This window comes from Lupinus angustifolius, chromosome LG14 (assembly GCF_001865875.1).
Source record: "Lupinus angustifolius cultivar Tanjil chromosome LG14, LupAngTanjil_v1.0, whole genome shotgun sequence".
In the NCBI taxonomy this organism is placed as follows: Eukaryota; Viridiplantae; Streptophyta; class Magnoliopsida; order Fabales; family Fabaceae; genus Lupinus; species Lupinus angustifolius.
In genome coordinates this window covers 195,005-217,435 of record NC_032022.1, presented here as the reverse complement: position 1 = coordinate 217,435, position 22,431 = coordinate 195,005, and the positions used below count along the sequence as shown (strand labels likewise).

At 31.7% G+C, this 22,431-nt stretch overlaps 2 protein-coding genes across 4 annotated transcripts; one reads left to right on the top strand and one right to left on the bottom strand.

Moving 5' to 3' along the window:
* On the top strand, positions 331-4,321 carry LOC109326080 (transmembrane 9 superfamily member 10-like). 2 transcript variants are annotated; one of them, XR_002105213.1, is made up of 8 exons: positions 331-696; positions 1,523-1,687; positions 1,776-1,885; positions 2,129-2,237; positions 2,319-2,431; positions 2,538-2,688; positions 2,791-4,041; positions 4,097-4,321. XR_002105213.1 is itself a non-coding variant. In XM_019558733.1 (7 exons), the coding sequence occupies exons 1-7, from the start codon at positions 571-573 to the stop codon at positions 3,946-3,948; spliced, it is 1,932 nt and encodes a 643-aa protein (XP_019414278.1). In that variant the 5' UTR covers positions 331-570; the 3' UTR covers positions 3,949-4,321. The 2 variants fall into 2 exon arrangements, 1 of the variants encoding a protein (XP_019414278.1); XM_019558733.1 differs by having other exon boundaries at positions 2,791-4,321.
* On the bottom strand, positions 17,749-22,122 carry LOC109326949 (signal recognition particle receptor subunit alpha-like). Of its 2 annotated transcripts, XM_019559884.1 has the most exons (10): positions 21,987-22,122; positions 20,549-21,575; positions 19,845-19,929; positions 19,631-19,726; positions 19,377-19,529; positions 19,166-19,273; positions 18,954-19,073; positions 18,524-18,649; positions 18,177-18,260; positions 17,934-18,059 (listed from the first exon to the last, which is right to left on the bottom strand). In XM_019559884.1, the coding sequence occupies exons 2-10, from the start codon at positions 21,550-21,552 to the stop codon at positions 17,934-17,936; spliced, it is 1,902 nt and encodes a 633-aa protein (XP_019415429.1). In that variant the 5' UTR covers positions 21,553-21,575; positions 21,987-22,122. The 2 variants fall into 2 exon arrangements, with proteins under 2 accessions (XP_019415430.1, XP_019415429.1); XM_019559885.1 differs by lacking the exon at positions 21,987-22,122 and having other exon boundaries at positions 17,749-18,059; positions 20,549-21,552.

Below are 22,431 nucleotides of genomic sequence, written 5' to 3'. Positions count from 1 at the left end.
TTTTTTATATTCAATTTTTAATGAGTAGCTTTCCTATTTAAATTAGAAGTTCTTCCTAAAACTTTGTCCCTCACAATTAAAACGTTTATATAATATTTTTTCATAGATAAAGTTTTGATCAATTATCGAGATTTAAACTAAGGACTCGGCATATTTTATGTCTCATAATTCTACCAATTGAATTTACCTTTTGGAAATACATTTATATAATATATTAATTATCTTCAACATTTTCATTTTGAGGAAATTGATTATACATATTTAATTTCTGTATATTTCATAAACATTAATCCATATTCCATACTTTTCTTACAAAAGTAGGTAATTCGGTTATAGCTTACTATTATAATCATAGTAAAACACAAATGAGATCCACCATTGAAACTGTAGGATCCAATCTTCACCACCCATTATCATTCATCATATAAATTTTGTGTCCAACAACTACCACATCGTACTTTATGTAACAAACAAACTAAGAAAACTTGACACAAAAACAAGTGGAAGAAAGAACAACAAGAGTAGAAAGAGAAAAGTTCCTTGATCTAACTGTTTTTCTTTTTGGAAAAAATGGCTAAAGGGATTTTTGCATGTCACCTATGGTTATGGATCTCTGTGTTTTTTCTTCTCATTGTTAATGTCAAACATGGAACTTGTTTCTACCTTCCTGGTGTTGCACCTGAGGATTTCCATAAGGTTGTTATGTCTACATTTTTCACTCATTGTTTTTTATTGTTTTCATCTTCATTTTATGTTATATATTCTTTTTTTTTTGTGCCTTGTTGGTTTGAGAATAAAGATCTTTGTTTGGTTTTCCAATTTATGATGATTTTGGTTTCTGGGCATGTTTAGTTAGTTTTTCTATTCTTCCTTCTACGTGGATTCATGAGATCTGATCATTTTTGTTACAACTCTTGTCCTACTTTATGTCCCGATACAATTAAAAAATATCACTTAATTAAAAAGAAAAGTCATAAAAACATAAACTAATACTTGATGTCTTCATAAAATTTCTCGATGTTGTTAATGTTGCTGTTGTTTATTTTCATTTTTTTGATGGACTAATGAATTTAAATTTGCAGTTCATATGATGAGATTTTGATTACTCATAAAGATGGTGACATGGTTTATTCATGAAAATGAATATTTTACATAAAATCTGTTTTTATCATACAATGAATTGATGGAAAGGGACTTGTAGGAATTAGACATAATAGATAGCTTTCAGCTTATTTAGCTGATTTAATTAATGCTTGGTTAGTAAGATAGCTCTTTTCGGGTGATGATCATCTCTGGTACAGAAGTACTTAAAAAAAAGGAAAAAATAGTATGATGTGACACTTTTACTTTCCAAATATAATTATGTGACATTTTTATCCTTAGATATATAAACAAAACTAGCAACTTGCTTCTCTAGTAATGGAAAGGATCATTTTCAGGTCTTTTCGGATCATAACTTAACATAAAGGCTGATGTTAATAGCAAAATCCTAACATAAATATGTTATGTTGATTTGTGACAGGGAGATTTTTTGATGGTGAAAGTGAACAAACTAACTTCTACAAAAACACAGCTTCCATACTCATACTATTCACTGCCTTATTGTCATCCAGAACACATTGTTGATAGTGCTGAGAATCTTGGAGAAGTTCTTAGGGGTGACAGGATAGAAAACTCTCCCTATGTGGTTGGTTAAATTTTGAGCATACTTTGAAACTTTTTTATTTTTGTTTAGAATGATCAATTGAAATTTTGAAACAATTTGATTCTTGTAGTTTAAAATGAGGGAGCCACAGATGTGCAATGTTGTTTGTCGTCTAACTCTTAATGCAAAAACAGCCAAAGAGTTCAAGGAAAAGATAGACGACGAATATCGGGTGAACATGTGAGTCACGAATGATCTTAAATCTTACTTAAGAAGGATATATATCAGTTACGAAAAATGTGATTTGAACAACTAACTGGACTGTTTCTCGTATCACCTAATAGTTTGAGCAAAGTACACATACATTGTGTATTAAACTATTGGGTGTCACGAGAAGTTGTTTGAATCAGTTGTTCAAATAATACTCCTCGTGTATTTCTTTGTGACTAAACGATTCTGTATTCTATCCCGGAATTGTTGCAGGATTTTAGACAATCTTCCTTTGGTTGTCCCTCTAAGAAGGCCTGACCGTGAATCTTCCCTAGTATATCTGCATGGCTTCCTTGTTGGTCTTAAAGGACAATATGCTGGAGTAAGTGCAAACTTAAAAACCATTTAACTTTTTCTTCATTGGTTTAATTCATTTTGACCTATTGTACACAACTATTGATAGAACAAGGAAGAAAAGCATTTTATCCACAACCACTTAACATTTGTGGTTAAGTATCATAAAGATCCAGTGACAGAAACTTCAAGGATTGTAGGCTTTGAGGTTAAACCTTTCAGGTTGTTTTACAATTTCTCCTTCTTAAGTTATATTTATTTTGTGATATAATTCATTAAACTTTATGGCTAATAATATTGTAGATTGAAATGATTTCTATAAATTCAGTGTTAGGCATGAATATGAAGGTGAGTGGGATAAAACTACTCGCTTAACTACGTGTGATCCTCATGCAAGAAAGATAGTCTCAGGCTCAGAATCTCCTCAAGAGGTTGAAGACAAGAAGGAAATTATTTTTACCTATGACATTGAGTTCCAGGTTAGTTACCATCATAATTCATGGTAAATTGAATTGCCAAAGTGTGCATATGAGAATTTAGTTTGGATGTCGATTTATTTTTTCGCTGTGTATATCTTGTAGGAGAGCGATGTGAAGTGGGCATCTCGTTGGGATTCCTATCTTCTAATGGCAGATGATCAGATTCATTGGTTTTCAATTGTTAACTCTTTGATGATTGTACTATTCCTATCCGGCATGGTGGCTATGATAATGTTGAGGACCCTTTACCGCGATATCTCTAAGTACAATCAATTAGAGACGCAAGAGGAAGCTCAAGAAGAGACAGGATGGAAACTTGTCCATGGCGATGTTTTTAGGCCTCCTTCGAATTCAGACTTACTATGTGTATATGTTGGAACAGGTATTCAGTTTTTCGGAATGATTCTTGTCACAATGATCTTTGCAGCTCTCGGATTTCTATCGCCTTCGAATAGAGGAGGGTTGATGACAGCAATGCTCTTGCTTTGGGCACTTATGGGACTATCCGGTGGATACTCTTCCGTGTGTCTTTATAGGAGGTTCAAAGGAACAGAATGGAAACAAATTGCTCTCAAAACAGCTGTTATGTTTCCTGCCACTGCATTTGCAATATTCTTTGTCCTAAATGCTCTAATTTGGGGCCAAAAGTCTTCCGGGGCGGTACCATTTGGAACAATGTTTGCTCTTGTTTTCTTATGGTTTGGAATCTCAGTTCCACTTGTGTTTCTTGGAGGTTACATGGGCTCTAAGAAGCCGGTGGGTGAGGATCCTGTAAAGACAAATAAGATCGCGAGACAGATTCCGGAGCAGGCTTGGTACATGAACTCAGTCTTCTCAATTCTGATAGGAGGCATACTTCCTTTTGGTGCAGTCTTCATTGAGCTTTTCTTCATTCTCACCTCAATTTGGTTGCATCAATTTTATTACATTTTCGGCTTTTTGTTCATTGTGTTCCTTATCCTCATTGTGACTTGTGCTGAGATATCAATAGTTCTTTGCTACTTCCAGCTTTGTAGTGAGGACTATCTTTGGTGGTGGAGATCATATCTCACTTCAGGTTCCTCTGCACTCTACCTTTTCTTATATGCTGCTTTCTACTTCTTCACAAAGCTTGAGATCACAAAACCAATATCCGGAGTCTTGTATTTCGGATACATGGTGCTTCTTTCATATGGTTTCTTTGTAGTCACCGGTACAATCGGTTTCTACGCATGCTTCTGGTTCACAAGGCTAATATACTCATCGGTAAAAATCGATTGATTCAATGGCGTCAGCAGGAAATGATTGGATTGTTAAATCATTTCACTAAGCTTATATTTTTAGTTGGAACTATGAACTACATGCATCCATCAATTAGTTCTTTGGTTCCTCCTTTTGAAGTTTAAATATCAGAAAATTTTCAATCTCTTTAGTATAGGTTGTTTTTCAAGTATCATATTTTTGTATTCTTAGCATTCTTCTTTCCATTCCTCCTATTTTTTGAATTGAATATTTTTTTTGTATTACACATTCATAAGGATCATTGAGCAATGTTTCTTTCCTCAATGATTATTTAGGAAAGAAAATGGAATTATTGTTACTAGTAAATGTACACCTTGATATAGATCTTGGAAATAAAAGCATTCCTTTTTGTTAATAAGATGAATTATGCTATTAATCTTCTCAACATTGGATGGAAGTCAATAATTAACAAAATCACTGACATTGATTCAGCCAATATAAACTAGAATTGTTATGGTTTTAATTGGATGGAAGGAGAATTCTAGGAATTACAATGAATTCAAAGAATTGAAGGAATAAGAAAATTTGACCCTTATGAGAAAAAGGAACCTTATTGTCTATATCTCAATGATTATCATTTTCCAGAAACATATTGATTTTCCATTACCTAGAATCCATTTTAAATTTGGTTCAGCTTAAATTATAATAAAAACAAAATAACCTATGTATCAAAAGCTCTCTTATTAAGCTAATCCAAACACAATGTCGCATTAGTCAATTGATAGAGAAGTGAAAACTTGTTTTGAACTATATAGGTAACATGCCCTCTGATTCCTAGTTACCATCATTTTTATGTCAAGTGTTCAAATATTCTAAAATGGATTGAAAGTTGATTTGAAATATAATCAATTATACAAGCATGCATTTCAACTCTTCAGCAATTAAAGCAAAAGCCTCGACCTCTAGATTTTGTTTTTTTGTAAAACCAATGATGTATCCTCACTCTATGGATAAACTAATCGCTTTCAGAGTATGTGGCTGCCCTTTTCAACAAGTGTCGCTCTCAGGAATCAAATCCTCCACCTTTTGGTCTATCTGGAAAATCTAAGAGGGACAACAAGTCCGAAAAATCTCATAGACATTGCAACCAATGATGCATCAACTGTTCTGAATCACGCCATTTGACTCTGATCTCCTCAAGCAGAATCGTAAGAGACTGAAGATATGTCTGTATTCTGTAATAATCATATAAAAAGAAGAACCTCAGTTTCAGTTGCAAACAATTTGCTCTGAAAACTGTTTAAAAAGTCAGTTTATGATAAAAAGAAACAACATTTAGAAGATTAACAAAGTCACATTCAAAGCTCTCTCCTCAGTATATGTGTACATGTAAATGTGTATTTGCTCTAAATCATTCATGGAGAACCAACATAGACCTTTTTAAGCATGAATACTTCAATTCTGAAAATATAAAGCACACACTTAGGTGGAAAAGAAGTACTCTATTGTAAAATAACTCTATCCCTTTATTCTCAATTAATCAAATATCATCACATGTAATATTGTTAATTTAAAAATTAATTTAATATTTATTTAATGGAAACATGATATCATCATTTTCTGTACAAATATTTTTAAAAATAAACAAAATAATACACATGTCACATTCATTTTTACTGACTAGAGGAGATAAGTTCTTCTCATGTGAGTAGATATATTATTCTCTTATTTAATACATATTTATTAAAATTTTATTGGTAATAATAAATTAGGCATGAGAAAATAGGATAAAAAATCTCAATTTCTTCCAGTGACTTCCCTCCCATTTGAAAGCAGCCTCTTACGAAAATACAAACAATTAAAGCTAAGTATTTACCTAAAACCTTTAGGCCACATAACTTATGCACATATAAATGATAAACAAATAATCTCATGAAAGCAGTAGGTTGTTTAATGTATGTTATGATTTGTATTAGACCAGACTTGCAGCTAGTCAAGTATGTAAGTACATATTAAAGTCAGGGAAGTAGTCAAATGAATTTTCAGATATTTGAAGAAGACTACAGGTTTCGGTATCATTGTTGGCCGCCAATAGAGTAAGTCTTCAGTTGTTGGTTATGTTAATTTGGACTATGCAGAAGACTTAGATGATAGAAGATCCACAACATGGTTTGTCTTCACCCTTGCATGTGGACCAATTATGTGGTAATCATCCGTTCAAAGGAAGTCATATGGCTTATGGGGCTGGTAAATGAATTATGTATTGAGCAATGTGGAGTTTCGCTGCATTGTGACAGTCAGACTGATATCTTCTTGGCAAAGAACCATGTGTATCATACTAGCTAGGACCAAACATATTGATGTGAGATTTCATAAGATCAGAGACTTGGTAGCTTGTGGGCAGATACTATTGCAGAAGGTTCACATTTTAGAAAATACAGCTAATATATTAAGCAAGTCGGTTAATGTGGACATTCACTAATGCTAGACTATGGAGCGCCCCCAACCCAATGATGGAAGTTGGAGATCGACGATGTTCGCCAAGGTGTAGATTGTTGTGCAATTACTCATATTCTTTATATAACAACAATACAAGTTATGAACTTGAGCTAAAAGGTTTGGGGCAGAAGCTATATATTTATGTTATGTAAATTTAATCTAACAATGAGAACAATAACTAAACACAAATCATAATTATCTAATACATAGTAGTAGTCTCTTGACACTCCCAGGAACGTAGATACAATTGGTCGAACCTCGTTACTAAATTCGTTGTGTTATTCTCTTATCTTTACTCTTTTACTATTTGATTGTTCACTTATTCCTAACATATGTATAAATAATATTGTTCTCTACCTTAAGGTTGTTGTGTACTTTTCTATCTCGTTATTTATCTATAGAGATTTATGTTTATCCATAATCATGCCGTCAACCAAGTGTTGAAAGACATGAATTCCATTTTCCACGAGTTCCATATATAGATTAATGAAAATTTTCATCCTTGCTTTTAAGAGAAAGACTTGCATGAAGATGCATGTGGAGACAACCAATTAAATTTTGCCAATACATTAAAAGTTTAATTTTGATTAAAATTTAATTATAAATGATATCACCAACAAGCATAAATACACTTATCTCTAAATGTGACGTGTTATATGTATCTTGATAAGTTTTTCTCTGCTTTTAATAGCCATAATCTATTAATTGAAGCACCTTCACGTTAGAACTCATCCCCTTAGATAGAGTGGGGTTTTGGAAAGTTTCTCAAACCTTTCAAAACCATTCATGTGCCTATTTTTAAAGTCCATCAATTTGGAGTTTTTTTGGAGATAAAATATCAAAATAGCTAAATATGTTTACTAATAATATATAATTACATATTATTGTCCATTTCTCATTGTTAATTACATTTTTAAGGAGAAATAAAAAATATTATTATATTATCATTAGTTTATCATCCTTCATTTTCCCTTCCTCTCCCTTCCTAACCCTTTGATCCCCCACCTTCAATTTCCTTCCCAACTCCCAAACAAAACCTTACACATCTTATTATCTTATTAGCAATTATGCTAAATTTTCAAATTTAGATCAAATGCCACTTGTTAGTTACACAATAAATATAATGTAGAATCCTTTCTATTAACAAAGTGAATCTGAACCAATTTATTGAAGAACATTTTTTAGTTTTCCAATGGAAATTTAAAAGTAGAGTAATTTTCAAAGTGTATTAGCCAGGAAAATAAAAGATCTAAAATAAAAGGGAAAAAATAATAAATTATTTATCGGTTAGCAATTTTGGAAGTTGTCCAATGTAAAAAAAGTAGTTCACATGATAAAGTCAGTAGCAACAAAAAAAAATGACATTTATCAGAGGACTAAAATGTCAAATTTATAAACACATGATAAAAATAAATTTTGAAAGAAGACAAATGTGAAAAAGGAAATTCCAAATGACTAACAACAACAACTAAACTTTTGTTGCAATAAGTGGAGTCTGCTACATCAATGGAATGATGTTATAATGTTTTATCATAAATCATGTTCATTAACAAAATATTGAGTTTTAAGTCTTTCTTATCATTTCCTCAATGGTGTTTCTTGAGTGAACATATGATGTTCCATAAAAATGTATCACTCCATTGTGCTATTATTTTTTATTGGTCATATAAATACTTATCATTACTTTTTTAACTTAAATGCATTTTTTACAACCAATCATAAGCAATGTCACATGGAGTGGCACACTTTGTAGTACAGCAGATGTGCTCCCGTGTTTCTTGGTCTCCTTCCTCCTCTAAGAATTGGACTAACTTTCATTTAATATGCTCTCCTTGTGAGAGCTTCTATCAGTCTTCTCCACACATGTTCAAATTACCTAAGACGCGATTCTACCATATTTCCTATAATATGAACTACTCCAATTTTTCCCCTAATGCATTCATTTCTAATCATATTTTGTCTAGTGTGCTCATCATCCAACACAATATTCTTGTCTCTGTTACATGAAATTTATTCTCGTGTTGACATTTTATCGTCCAACATTCACTCTCATATAACATTACAAGACTTATCGTTGTGCGATAAAACTTCCTATTAAGCTTGAGTTGTGCCTTTTTTTCCACAAATGACACTCGAAGCACTCCACAATTTCATCTAACCCGCTTGAATCCTATGGTTCACATGTCCGTCATTTTCTCCAGCGTCTTATATGACTAACCCAATATACCTAAATCTAGTGACTTGTGGTGTGTTATTATCTTCAATCTTTACCTTTACAATAGAGTTTGTTCACCTCTAGCTAAACTAACACTCCATATATTATTCTTACTTAGAGTTATATCGAATCCATGTGCATGCTTCTAAAGCTTGTCTGCATAATTCTAACTTCTCAATTAATTCCTCTCTCGAGTCCCCCATTAAGACAATATTTTCCGCAAAGAGCATGCATTGGACTCAATGTTGACCCTTGATGTTCTCACCCTGGTCTTGACCTCATCATATATATCACCGATTGCTCGAATATAGACAATGCAAAAACCTTTCTTCTCTAGAGCAATCGACAAACCTCTTTAGGCATCTTATTATACATATTTTCTAAATCAATGAAGCTCATGGGAATGTCTAATTGTTTCCTTTGATATCTTTTCGGTAATTGGTGTAGCAAGTATATAGCCTCCATGATTGACCTCCCTGACATAAAACCAAATTGATTTCCAGTGATATTTATCTCTTGTCTCAACCTCCACTCAATTGTCCCCTCTTGTAGCTTTATAGTATGACTCGTGAGCTTAATCATCTTATAGTTTGCACAATTTTGTATGTCACCCTTGTTCTTATAAATATGAATTAAGATGTTTCTCCTCCACTCGTTTAGCATCTTTTTAAACTTCATGATCTCATTAAACAAATTTGTGAGTCACCTAATTTCTTGATCTCTTAGAATCTTCCAGACCTCAATAAGTATATTATGTGGTCCAATCACTTTTTCATTCTTCATCATTTTCAAAGCTTCTTTCACTTCCAACTCCCGATTTCTACAATAAAAAGTGAAATATTGATCCTCATATTTCGTATGTAGTCTATTAAAAAAACAAGAAATCATGTCCTTCATTGAAAGCATGTGAAAATAGTTGTCCCATATATCCTTTTCATTTTTGTCCTTCACCAAGACTTTTCCATTTTCATCTTTAGTGCATTTCACCATGCTCAAGTCTCTTGTCTTTCTTTTCCTACTCCTTGAAAGTCTGTAGATATTTCTTTCTCATCCCTTGGTACCTAGACATTTGTATAACCCATCATACACTTTATCTTTAGCTTCGCTTACCATTTTCTTGCTCTCTTTCTTAGCTACCTTGTATTTTTTCCATCTTTCAGAATTTTTACACAACGACCATGATAGATAACATTAACTTTTCACCTTAAATTTGTCTTGGACACTTTTGTCCACCACCATGATTCTTTACCCCTTGATCCAAAGTCTTTAGATTCGCCTAGTATCTCTTTTATTATCTTCCTAATTCCTTTGGTCATCTCTTGCCACATATTATAGCACATCCTTGTATCTTCCAAAATCCTTCTTCCAAAACCCTTCGATTGAAGTTCCTACATTCTCTTCCCTTCAATTTTCACCATTTAATCTTTGGGACCTTTGGTTTCCCTTTTCTATCCACTATGCTCTTGACCCTTACATCCAAAACCAAAACCTCTATGTTGGTTCGTTAAGTTCTCTTAAGGTATGACTCTGCAGTTCAAGCAAAACTTTCTATTTGATTTCCTTATCAGAAGAAATTTTATTTGAGAATTTGCAACTTCACTCTTATATGTGATAAGGTGCTCCTCTTGCTTCTTCAAACACAAATTGGCTACTGTGAATCAAAAATTGAAGAAAAGTCTAGAATAGTTCGATCTTCCATATTTGATTCTCTTATTCCATGTTCACCATGAACACATTCAAATCCTCTAGTGTTTTTTCCCCACATGCCCATTAAGATCACCTTTGAGAAAAATCTTTTCTCTTAAAGTTATTGTCTGGACCACAACTTCTAAGTTCTCCCAAAAATTTATCTTTTGATGATCATCTAGACCTACCCGAAGTGCATAAGCACTAATCACAATAAAAGTGTCTTCCTTTATTTCAAACTTTAGAAATATGATCCTATCCTTTATTCTCTTTACATCCACCATACTCTTCTTTCATTCCTTATCTATAATTATAGTCACCCCTTTTCTCGATCTTTGTGTTAATGGTATACCATAGCTTAAAACCTGAAATGTCTAATTCCCTTGCCTTTTCCCACTTAGTTTCTTGCAGCATATAAAATTAATCCACATCCTAATCATTGTCTTAACTATTTTCATTGATTTGCTTGTAAGAGTGACTATATTCAATGTTTCAATTTGTATCCTAGATTAGTGAATTAACTTCTTTTGAAATTATACTCATGAGATATAACGTGTTGTTTCTGGACAACAAGTTAATATTAACATTATCATATCACTGATCATATCATAGAGATTTAACAAAGTTTTACATTGATTGTGGACTACCTAGTATAACTTTCATCTTTTATTCAAGCATAGACTATGTATAACATCAAAGACATATATAGTGGTGAATGAGAACAAATGTGTTCAAGACTATAAATGTATCAATAATAATAATAATAATAATAATAGATTAATAGATATTGACAAAGAATCAAAAAAGGCTAACCACTTTTAGCAATAGCATATTCCTCATGAATCATCATCCTTGATGTCATGGTACAGTGATATAAAAAGGAAGAATATAAAGGTTATAGGGTTGTATAAAAAATAAAGTAAATAAAACCAAGAGATGAATGAATAAGAAAGAAAACATAATACAAAACAAAACTACTAAAAACAATAACAACTAAGTTTTTATCGCATGGATCAACTACATGGGTCGAACGACGCTATAATATTTTATAATAAAGTTAAATATTGTACTTCGAGTTGGTGATGATGTATATTGATGCTTCTAGTTTCTGGGATGAGTATTCTCTGGATTGGAAGTGCCAGAAGCAACCCTTGCAACATCCATGGCTGAAGCTTCAGGCTTCTTCTTGGAGTACAAAACAGTATAACCAATCACAAAAGTTGCAGCAAAGCCACCAATAGCCATTGTCATGGGACTCATAGGCATTTTCTTACGTTGGTGAAGTACCTCTGGGCAATGTTGTGCAGGTGAATGATGCCCTTTCACTGTTCCAGCTTCTGCCATTTTCACTTTTCCTTGACCTACCATATTGGCTTTTTTCTTCTTTTGTTATGTCTGTGCAATGAAATGATGTTCACCTTTTTTTGTTATGAGTATGATTTTATGTTTATAGGTTGAGGTGTTTATGAAAGTGTTGTTGTAAGAAAGAAAGGGACATATATGGGGTTGGTTAGAAGAAATTCTAGGCGGAAAACAATGTGTTATGAACAAGTGGAGGTTGTAGGGTTAGAGTCTTTCGTGTTTGACAAATGGTTGTTGATCAATGACTACCTTCAAAAATAGCTTGAAAGTCTTAAGTGGTAAGAGATTTTCTACAAGGTAAATTAAATATTTGGCTATGTAATTGTTTTGGGATAAGACTGTATATTAAATGTGAGTCTCGTGTATCATGCCACTAGGTAATTGTTTTGATGACTTTGGCTTAACATAGATGAAACCGATGTGTTATGATCCTCTACTGCTGTAATGCAATATGTGGTCCTTTAAATAAGTCAATTTTATGAGAATGAAAACATAATCAAATTTTCGTTTCAACTTTTTACCTGTGAACAATTCAGACTTCAAAATTTAATTTTTTTCTGTTATTATTCATTCGTCTTTTTTTTTTTTTTGTAAGAAACTAATCAATTTCAGGGTTTGTGGTTGTCCCTCTCAACAAGTATTGCTCTTAAGAATTGAACTTTTGACTTTTAAAATTTAAATTTGAACATACCACATTTGTTTTGGTATAAAAAAAATAAATATTCTCAATAATAGTCATTGTTGTGATCATTAAAAGTATTTCATTCGATCCTGATAGACAAACTCGGCTAATAAGATTAAAGATTTATTATATATTTTTCTCCATGAAACTTATACTCATATTCTACTTTAAAAAATAAACATTTTCCACTTAAACCAAACCATATATTTTCTAGTGTTAAAGATTAGGAAGGGAAATGTGATTTGTGCATTGGCTAGCTGAAAATAAATAATGGATTATTGCATGAAAAAGAAAATGTAGTTTTGTATATCTTAACTGGCTCCAAGCTCATTTTTTAGAATTGGGATGATTTTTGCTGGTACATAAAATTGGGGTGTGATGATATGAGAGACTTGTCCTTTTTTTATCTACGTTAGTAATAGTAATAGTAATAACGAAATATTTATTTAGTCTTTAGTTTTCTTGACATTTATGATTTAATTTAGTCTCTATATTTATAAATTATAAATCTATTATTAGGCAAAGAGGCGTGTTGATATATTACTGTCTCCAATATGAAAAAAGCATCTCAACTTTAAACGAAGAAGAAAAAAGCATCTTAATTTTAAAACGCAGTATACTTGTGTGTTAGCTCAAATTAGTATAATATAAATGTGTAAAATAAAAAATATCACACATTGAGCAATTTGAAATATATAAAATTGAATGAAATATAGAATGTTATTGGATGAATGAAAAATTTACTTATTAACAATTAAACATTGAGAAGTTATTATGAATATAAACAAAATGTTAATTTGCGACAAAAAGTAAAATAAGTGAGTGAAGAGAGAGAAAAATGTCAGAAAAGTCTTATATGTCAATTATTTCGTCGGTGAAAATTTTACACGTCAAAAAATTAAATATAGAGAAGTTGTGAGAAATGTAAACAAAATGTTAACGTGTGATAAAAATTAAAATGAGTGACTATGGGGAAAATGTTAGAAAAGTTTAAGGGGTGAGTTCTTCATTTTATGGAAATTTTACCTATAAATAATTAAACATAGAGAAATTGTGAGGAAGGTAGACAAAATATTAACTTATGACAAAAGTTAAATATTAGAAAAGTCTTACTTGTGAATTCTTCAATAGTAAAAAATTTATGTGTGAAAAGTTAAACATTGAGAAGTTGTAAAGAATGTAGACAAATTATACTCACTTGTCACAAATTACCTAGTAAACTTGTGTCCAAGAGTCATATAATACGAAATAGGAAGGAGAAATAATAGTCATAATAATTATTTTAAAATTTGTCAAAGATAACTCGTAGTTTTATTTTGGGGTATTTTAGGCACTCCCTTATTAATAAAATTTTTGTGGCAGATAAAAATTTATTTTAAATTGTAGTTTTGTTATGACTATTCCAAAAAAATTAGAAGTCAACAATGAAGTAAAAATGAAAAGAATGGACTAAGAAAGTTGAAGAAAGAGAGTTGAGGATTTTGTATTTAATTACACAAAATAATAGTAAAGAATAAAAAATATTAGATAGACAAAATTAATCTCTAAATATCACATATCAAAATTGTATGATATCTAATAATATAAAATCACTTGCCCATTCAATTTATGTACAAATAGCAGAAGTAATGTTGTTTGTACAACTTAAATTCAATATGAAATTGTTACATTTTTTTTATACATAAACAGTTTCCACTTTGCATTAAAAGAAGAGAAAATAAAACATTGAAGATTAAATTCCTCTATAACTTTTAGACTTATAACATTCAAAAGCTAATTTTTACCAAATAAGTAATATTTTTATTTATTTATTTACATATTTAATTACACTGATCACTAAATTATAATATAATTAATAAAAGAACTAAATAAATAAGTAGTATATTTTTTTAGTCGCTTAACAAATTTAAACTAGTTTCATAGTTAGTTTTACCGAATAATTCTAATTCGATAAGTTGTCTACACAACTGTAAGCTTCTTGCGGCATAACAATTACAAGCTCAAACTACTAGATACAAACTTACACCTACAAACTCAAACTATTATATACAAACTTACACCTACAAACTACAAGCTCATTTTGTCGAACAAACCCACAATGTTAGAAACTACATGTCAAACACGCAATATTTAAATGTGCAAAAACCATTATTTTAATTAATTAAATTAAAGTGATCTAACGAAGTAAGATTTATTGTTATGGACATAATTGTGATGTAAACTATACAGAAGATCTTGCTTCGTGAAAGATGGTGAGTTTAGTGAGATGTAGCTCTTCATGAAAGAGCATGAACTTCTTATAAATAAGGGATTGTTGTCCTCAATTGAATTGAAGACACACAAACACAATACAAACAAATTAACTCTCTTCATCTCATTGAAGGGGAATTAAAGCTAAGGATGGTCTTCATTTGAAAGATCAAAGAACTTTCATGTTCTATCATGAATATGGAGTTAGTGAATGCAAGATAAAGGGCACGTGTATGATCATTCCTCATATTCTCTATGTATATCAATGTATGCTTACACTCTACATTATTCTTGATGATTTGACATGAATGATAATGATAGTGTTCAATTGTTCATCTTTTAAGTAAATACAACAACAATAATCAAACATTTATCTCATCAAGTAAGGTTAGTTACATGGATCTAACGAGGACATAATGTTCTACCATTAATCATATTTGTTGAAAAATTATTTCTTAATTATTATACTTATGGCTTTTCTTGGTCTCCATTTCCCTCTACGAATTGGATTGACATTCATTTAATCTAATAAGTATACTTATTCAATTAGGCATCGTATCTAGATTCTGTACTAACTTTACATGCCACTTGTATTTAGGAAAATAAAGTTGAGAGGTGTGTTAAATATATTTATATTTTGTATTATAAGTTCGAAAGCATGTCCTTATTAACAAAAATCCATCATCAGCGTATATAATTAAGATGGCAACATGGGCTTGGCCCGACGGGCCAGCCCGTTTGGATTAACATTTTTAGCAGGTCAGGCTATGGATTTGAGCCCTTTTAGTAATAAGGTTGGACCAGGCCAACTCATATTTTGCCGCGTCAAAGGTGGGCCAGACCGGACCAGGCTGACCCATATTGCCACCCCTACTTGATCTAATGTGAATGACTTGACACTTTAACTCCAAATGGTATATTTCTTCGAGTGCTTATCACAAAGAGTGATGGATTGATGTAGCGATATTTTAATCTTATTGGCGGTGTAGGATATATGGATAGAGAGAATGTTAGGATTTAAACTTAAATAATTAATTTATTAGGTACAAGAATCTTATAACTTCCTGTAATGTTAAGATAATGTTTTTCACTTGGTGTGAAACTCCTAGTATTTAAGGAAATTTTTGTGGAAAAGGTAATTATATTATTCCATAAAAAAAATAATTGAAGTTTATATCATATTTGATCCAAAATATTAAAATCTCTGCAAAAATATTAAAAAAATGGGTCAATCCGCCGACCTGCCAGCCCTGTCAAATATGAATTAGTCTAACATTTTGAGCCATTTTAGCAATAAGAGCTAGGCCCAGCTAGCCCATATTTTGGCAGGCCAAAGGTGGGCCAGACTGGTCCATATTGTCATCCCTACATATAATAATAGACTTGTGTGAAAGACATACATAGACATCGAAGAAAATTTTGACAACATATTAAAATTTTAATTTTAATTAATGTTTAGTCCTAAACAATAACACTAACAAAATTAATACATTTATCATCAAATATAACGTGTTTGATACGTCTCAATACAAGTTTTTCTCCGAATAACATCTTATCAGTGAAAATTATATTAAAGCCTGCATGGTTGGGAGACTATGTGATGAATTGATTTGGATTAATTCCTTATATCCCTTCTACGATTCAAATCAATTAGCAGGTTATCCTGTAATAGTATTTAATGGAATTGGAAAGGTAATGAATGAAAAATCCAGTCTTTGTTCTTAATTATTTCTCTTATTCTTCTTTACATGGTGTAGATCTAATTTCCTACCCAACAATTACATAACAAAATAAAGAGATTTAAGAACTCCCGTGTTAACAAATGACATCACTTTTATTTTAGGGTAGATAAGATTTCTATATGTAACATAAAAATATAAAAAAGAGAATAACAAATTAATAATTATAATAGAGTGGAAATTCACTTACTCCAAAGTAAGTTTTTTAAACTTACTCTTCATCATAACCATTAATTCTATAGACATTTAATGATTTAGATCTACTTACTAATTGATATCATTGGATATCCTTAAAGTTGATGACTAGGATTGAAAGTAAATTTAATAAACTTACTTTTTGAGTAAATGAATCTCTTCTCATTATAATAATATATAGCACAATAATATGTTTTTTTTTATTATAATACTATATAATTGTTGTTGTATTATTCTCTTTATTATATTTTTATGTTATATATATAAAATAAAGTAAGTGTTGTATAATTATGGATAATGAATAAAAAAAATATCATTTTAAATATTTTATAATAAACATTATGGTAGTTACAATTAATTTAGTCAAAAACCAAAATAAGACAATGTTATCATATAAAGTAATATGAGAGATATTGTTCATAAATTATTTACCAAAATATAATAATCATAAAATATATTTAATATAAATTCACTGATAAAGTATATTTTTAAATCATTTTTGACATAAAAATATTCACTAGTATACAAAATAACCAATAGAATTGCTTGTTTTTTTTAAATAAAACAAAAACCATAAATTTATTGGATAATCGTCAAAGAATTAAAGATTAACATAAAATTATTATATCATTTGAATTATTATTTTTATTAGTCAATAATAATTAAATATGAAATAATTGATAATGCAACAATGATGTATATAACTCATATACGCTATTACAAATATTTTTTTCTTAAATAACAAAACCTTATATCGTCTTGGCTTTTTTAACAAGTAATATGGTGAGTGCATTAGTTACTGAATTAAAGATTGAAACTTTGTACTGAAAAATGATGTGCTTTTCAATGCTATCTTTTTAATCTTTCAAAGTTGTATTTTTCATTTTATACAATATATTCAAGATTCTTTAGCTTTATTAACTCAATAGAGCCAGTCTTGGAAATCAGTGATCATACTTCTCGTGTATGGTGCAAACCAAAAATGAAAATATCAGCTTTGTTCCTGGCATTGTATTACATGATTCTATATAATTAATGAGTTTAATATCTATATTCTATCTCATATCAACCGATTTTTTTTTACAGAGTTAGTACATCTTTCATTATTAATATATTATATATGAATGATAGATAATACACTAATATTATTAATGCATAAATTATTTTCTAGGACATTTTGTAAAAGAATAAACGACTAGTTTCCCAGAGAATTTAAGGTATAATGAAACATGTCATTAATTTAAACAAACCAAATTGGCCTCACAAGTCACAACCACATAGTACTTTCCAACAAAGTATTGGGATCAAAGGGGACAAAAACAAGTTCATCATCAAACAGAAACATTCAGAGAGGTGAACAACCTTGTGCAATAGAAAATAAACCAGCTTATGTCTTTCATTTAAGGAGGGTCTTAACAATTGATTTGACATTTAGTTTCTTGAGATCAGTGTAGGACTGTCCACACCCCACAAACATGACAGGAGAACCAGATATGTAAACCATTGAAAGTGCAGCACCCACCTGATAAATGGAACCATCATAAATTAGACAACAATATTATTCAATATTCATCAACAAGATTCAAATGTCAAGCCAAAGCTTCATTCATCTTTATTTGCAACTTGTAAATTCATATACCTTATCGTCGATAGTGTCAAACTTTGTGAGCAAGATCCCATCTATCAATCTTGGATTAGAAGATGGTGAGAGGTCCCCGAGTTTCTGCAGTAAAATAGTTTGAGGTTTCAACATAGGAAACATAGCTAAGAAAAAAGTTGAAGTTGGACACATGTTAAACAAAGGATGATAGTTTTTTGTACAGCCGGGTTGGACATCGAGCTTAGACACTGTAAATTGATATGTGTGAGTGAATATCAAAGTATCTCAAATTTTGAGGTAAAGAACATGTACAGTATGCAAATGTGAGGGAGGTGCCAAATCCAGTAATACAAATAATAAAGTTGTTCAAGAAACATAGAATTGACCTGGTTGAACTTTGAAAGCTGATCAACTGCATCATTACCAACCAGTGCTTCTCCAACAAATAAGACTAAGTCTGGATTATTGAGGTAGATGAGTTTCGATAGTGCTCTCATTAATGGTTCATTATCCTGCCAACCAGAAATGACAAATCAGATGAACATAAAAACATCCATATACATACATATATTATTGTTATTGTGATACTATATTCACATATAGCCGTAACTATTCACCCAATTCAATATGAGAACGAATGGTCATCTATCCCAATAACGCATACAACACATGTAGGTTCACTGTTTAGAATTACTATAACACAAAAGAACAGAAACAGAGCATAGTTGGCCAGTATTTGTAGACATGCAAACTTCATATTGACCCAAACAGTTGCAGTTATAAACATGAAACTCTTGACAATAAATGTAGTAATACCTGCATACGACCAGCAGTATCAACTAGAACAACATCTGAACCATTGCGTGTAGCTTCCTGAATTGCTTCTTTTGCCACAATGGCGGGATCTTTCTCATAGCCCTTCTCAAATATGGGGATCTGAAAGAAGGAAATCATAGGATTATATGCTTCTTCTAAAAGATTCTGTGGCATGAACTGGACAAATATTTAAGCAGTAAACTGAAATAAACCTGAAGTCTTCGAGCATGAGTCCGCAGCTGCTCAACAGCCCCTGATCGAAATGTATCACAAGCAGCCATCATGACACTAACATTGTGCTGCAGAAGCCAGTAAGCAACCTACAGAATGACACATAAAATAAGTCATTGCCATCTGGTTAAAAAGCACACCCTACATATGGAATCTCAAATAAATTGGAGAAACAAAATCATTTTTCTCCACCTTAGCTAGATTAGTGGATTTTCCCACTCCGTTAACACCAACAAATACAACAACATATGGTTTCCTTTGTTCCTTAGAAGCATGCACATCCCTCAGTATATCAATAGAACGTTTTGGAGTTAAAATACGAACAAGTGCTTCTTCCATTGCTGCCTGCATTAATATTTTTAAGCACACTATTGGTAAAAATGCTATACAAGTTTATTTATAAATAAAAGGCAACATAAAATCTGGATAGTAATATAGTAACAAACATGCGCCGTTGAAGATATCCTTGTAAATGAGGCTAGCTTTTTGCCTTCAAGACTTGCGGCCACTGATTCACACAATTTCTCAGCTATTTCCTCAGCCTACAAGCAACACACAATGTAAATAACATTAGCTAGGCAAAGGGCCAATGGATACCCAGTATAATGTAAAACGAAAAACGAAAGAAACAAAGAAATTCTATTGAGTAGAAACACATACCACATTCTTGGTCATGAGCCTATCTTTTAGAGCCTTCAAAGCTGGTTCTAAATCTGACTTTTCCAAATTAGCCTTCCCTGCAATACTGAGCAAGAGTATGTGCACAAATATCAATATTCTGATTAGTCATTTCAGTGAAAAGACGAAAATAAAAACAAGACAGAATAAGAAAATCAAACTAGAAGTTATAAATTGATCATTCAAAAGTTGCAGGTACAACATTTTTAAATTGGCCTTTGAAGAATAACTATTTTTTTGTTCCCGTCTAACCCTTTCCAAAGTTTCAGGTGAAATAGCCTAACATATCGAACAACATTTCAAAGTGAATGAGAAGGGCTTCTTGATGATATATGTGTATAAAATGCCAAAAGAAGCAGTACACTGAACTCACTTCGCACCGACAAGTTTTCAATTTAAGGTATACACATCATAATTTTAATTGCCTGCATGAAGTCATTACTAATACAACCAAAACATAATGGTATATCAAGAAAGCAATGTTACAAAATATGAAGTCTTCACATACAATGTACAGTTGTTTATCAATTCAAAGACGTAAAGCATGAGAGCAACAATCCCCCATAGTAAATATAAGTTAAACTGCAGATTAACCCAGCAAGATATCAAATAAGTTAACAAAATGAAATATGCCAATAAAGCCAGCTGAATGCACAATATATAAAGAATAAGCAGAGCAATCCTACCTCTGGAACATGGATGAAAACCAACCCTTGTTTTTAGCACTAGGCTTGCTCTTCTTCCCCACATCATCCTCCTCCTCCTCCTCCTCCTCATCCTCACTTTCACTGCTAATAATCTCCTCTTTGTCCATCATACTTTCACCTTGAACTGGAGCCACAAAATCTATCTTCCTGTCCCCATCTTCACCTGCATTATCAGTAAAGTCCAGTTTTTTTTCAACAGGGGCATCATCCCAAACTCTATTTTTCTTCGTCGCCTTTTTGTTTGGATCTGCCTTGGAGGCCTTGGGTACAATATCTGTTTTCTTGCTACCTTTACTCCTAAGCTTCTGAAGCTTATTTACATCAAAAGCCCCATTACCGGAACTTGCATAGTCTCTACCATTCACATTACTATCCACATTAGAATCTTTAGTAACAAAATTGCCATTGGAGTACCCATTCTCCAACTTACGACCCTTATTATCATCACCCTTATTATCATTACCATCGCCACTGCCGTCATCCTTCAAACCACCTTCACTCTTCTTCTTACTACCTCCTTCGAGTCCAGACTTATTATTCCCCTGCCCTTGCTTCTTGCCATTATTACCCCCCACAGGCTTACCCACCGGATTCGACTTCTTCAAATCCTCAGCACGAGCCAAGGCTTCCATTTTCAACTGCCTAAAAGTCTCATCGAAATCATTGTAAACAGTCCTTTTCGGATCATAAACCTGCGAAAACTCGCGCTTCACCATAGCAAGCAGATCCTCCACGTACAAAAGATGAAGGATCCGTTGATAAACCGCAACAAACACAAGTCCAAGCTCATTGTGAAAGGTCCATTTAAGGGTATAGGAAGCCCCCGGTACATCATAATTGTATGACGCCGCACCAGATCGCTCCTCCAAAAGACATGAACGGATCAAGGTGTCAATTGGTGAACCTTTCAAAGCATTCCCAAGTTCTTTACAAGTCCAGAGGATTAACCCCCCTCTTGTAAATATCAGTAACTGCTCTAACATAGTTAATTATTCGCAAAACTATCCTGTAAACAATAATTAACAAAAAAATTAGAGCAATTAAATCCCATTTAGAAAATATAAGACAGAATCTCATCATAATCATTGTTAAAGCATACCAAACATAATAAATTAATAATCATAATACTGCTCTAACATCATTAGTAATTTAAAAACTCATCCTTTTAATAATAACAATAACAATAATTAAGGAGAAAATGAATAGAATTCAGATTCGGAAAAACCTAAAACCTAATATTGAAATTATAATACAGAACAAACATAATCATATATTATAATTATCAATATATGTTAGTGATTGTGTGTTAATGTGTTGATGGATTATTGAATTGGAATGAAATATGAAAGAAAAAAAGGATTAGATTTGAGAGGGATCAGAGAAGAATGAGAAATCATGAGGGTGAAGGAAAAGGTACCTTGGAGCTATGACGAAGAAACTGCTGAGAAAAAAGTCAAATAAAATTTAGAAGAAAAGAAAGGAAAAAAAAAATGTGAAATTGAAGTTTCTGAATCATGTTTAAGGTATTTATATGGATTCATGATGTTTTGTAAGTATGGTCCTACACGTGCTGCGTTTTGGGGGATAAATCTCCCGTACCAAAAAATTGTTTTTTTTTTTATTTTCTTTTAAGGATAAAAATATTACTGTGATCTAAATGGAAAATTTTCTATCAACAAAACGTTGGTTTAGTATATAATCTTACTAAATTCTCAAGGTTGAAGATTTGATTCTCAGACTGCAATCTAAATGGAAAATTGTCAACCAACAAAATATTGATTTAGTGATATAACCCTACTAAATTCTCAAGGTCGAAGATTCGATTCTTGTAAGCAACATTTAATAAGAGACAATTAAAAACT

Bases quoted from the DNA above. Each gene is read 5' to 3' on its own strand.
- LOC109326080 (XM_019558733.1), top strand. From the start codon at position 571: ATGGCTAAAGGGATTTTTGCATGTCACCTATGGTTATGGATCTCTGTG. The intron at 2,238-2,318 runs GTAAGTGCAAAC...AACTATTGATAG, and splicing joins TTAAAGGACAATATGCTGGA to AACAAGGAAGAAAAGCATTT. The intron at 2,432-2,537 runs GTTGTTTTACAA...CTATAAATTCAG, and splicing joins TTTGAGGTTAAACCTTTCAG to TGTTAGGCATGAATATGAAG.
- LOC109326949 (XM_019559884.1), bottom strand. From the start codon at position 21,552: ATGTTAGAGCAGTTACTGATATTTACAAGAGGGGGGTTAATCCTCTGG. The intron at 19,274-19,376 runs GTGGAGAAAAAT...GTCATTCTGTAG, and splicing joins AATCCACTAATCTAGCTAAG to GTTGCTTACTGGCTTCTGCA. The intron at 18,060-18,176 runs GTATATGAATTT...TCCATTTATCAG, and splicing joins TTGACACTATCGACGATAAG to GTGGGTGCTGCACTTTCAAT.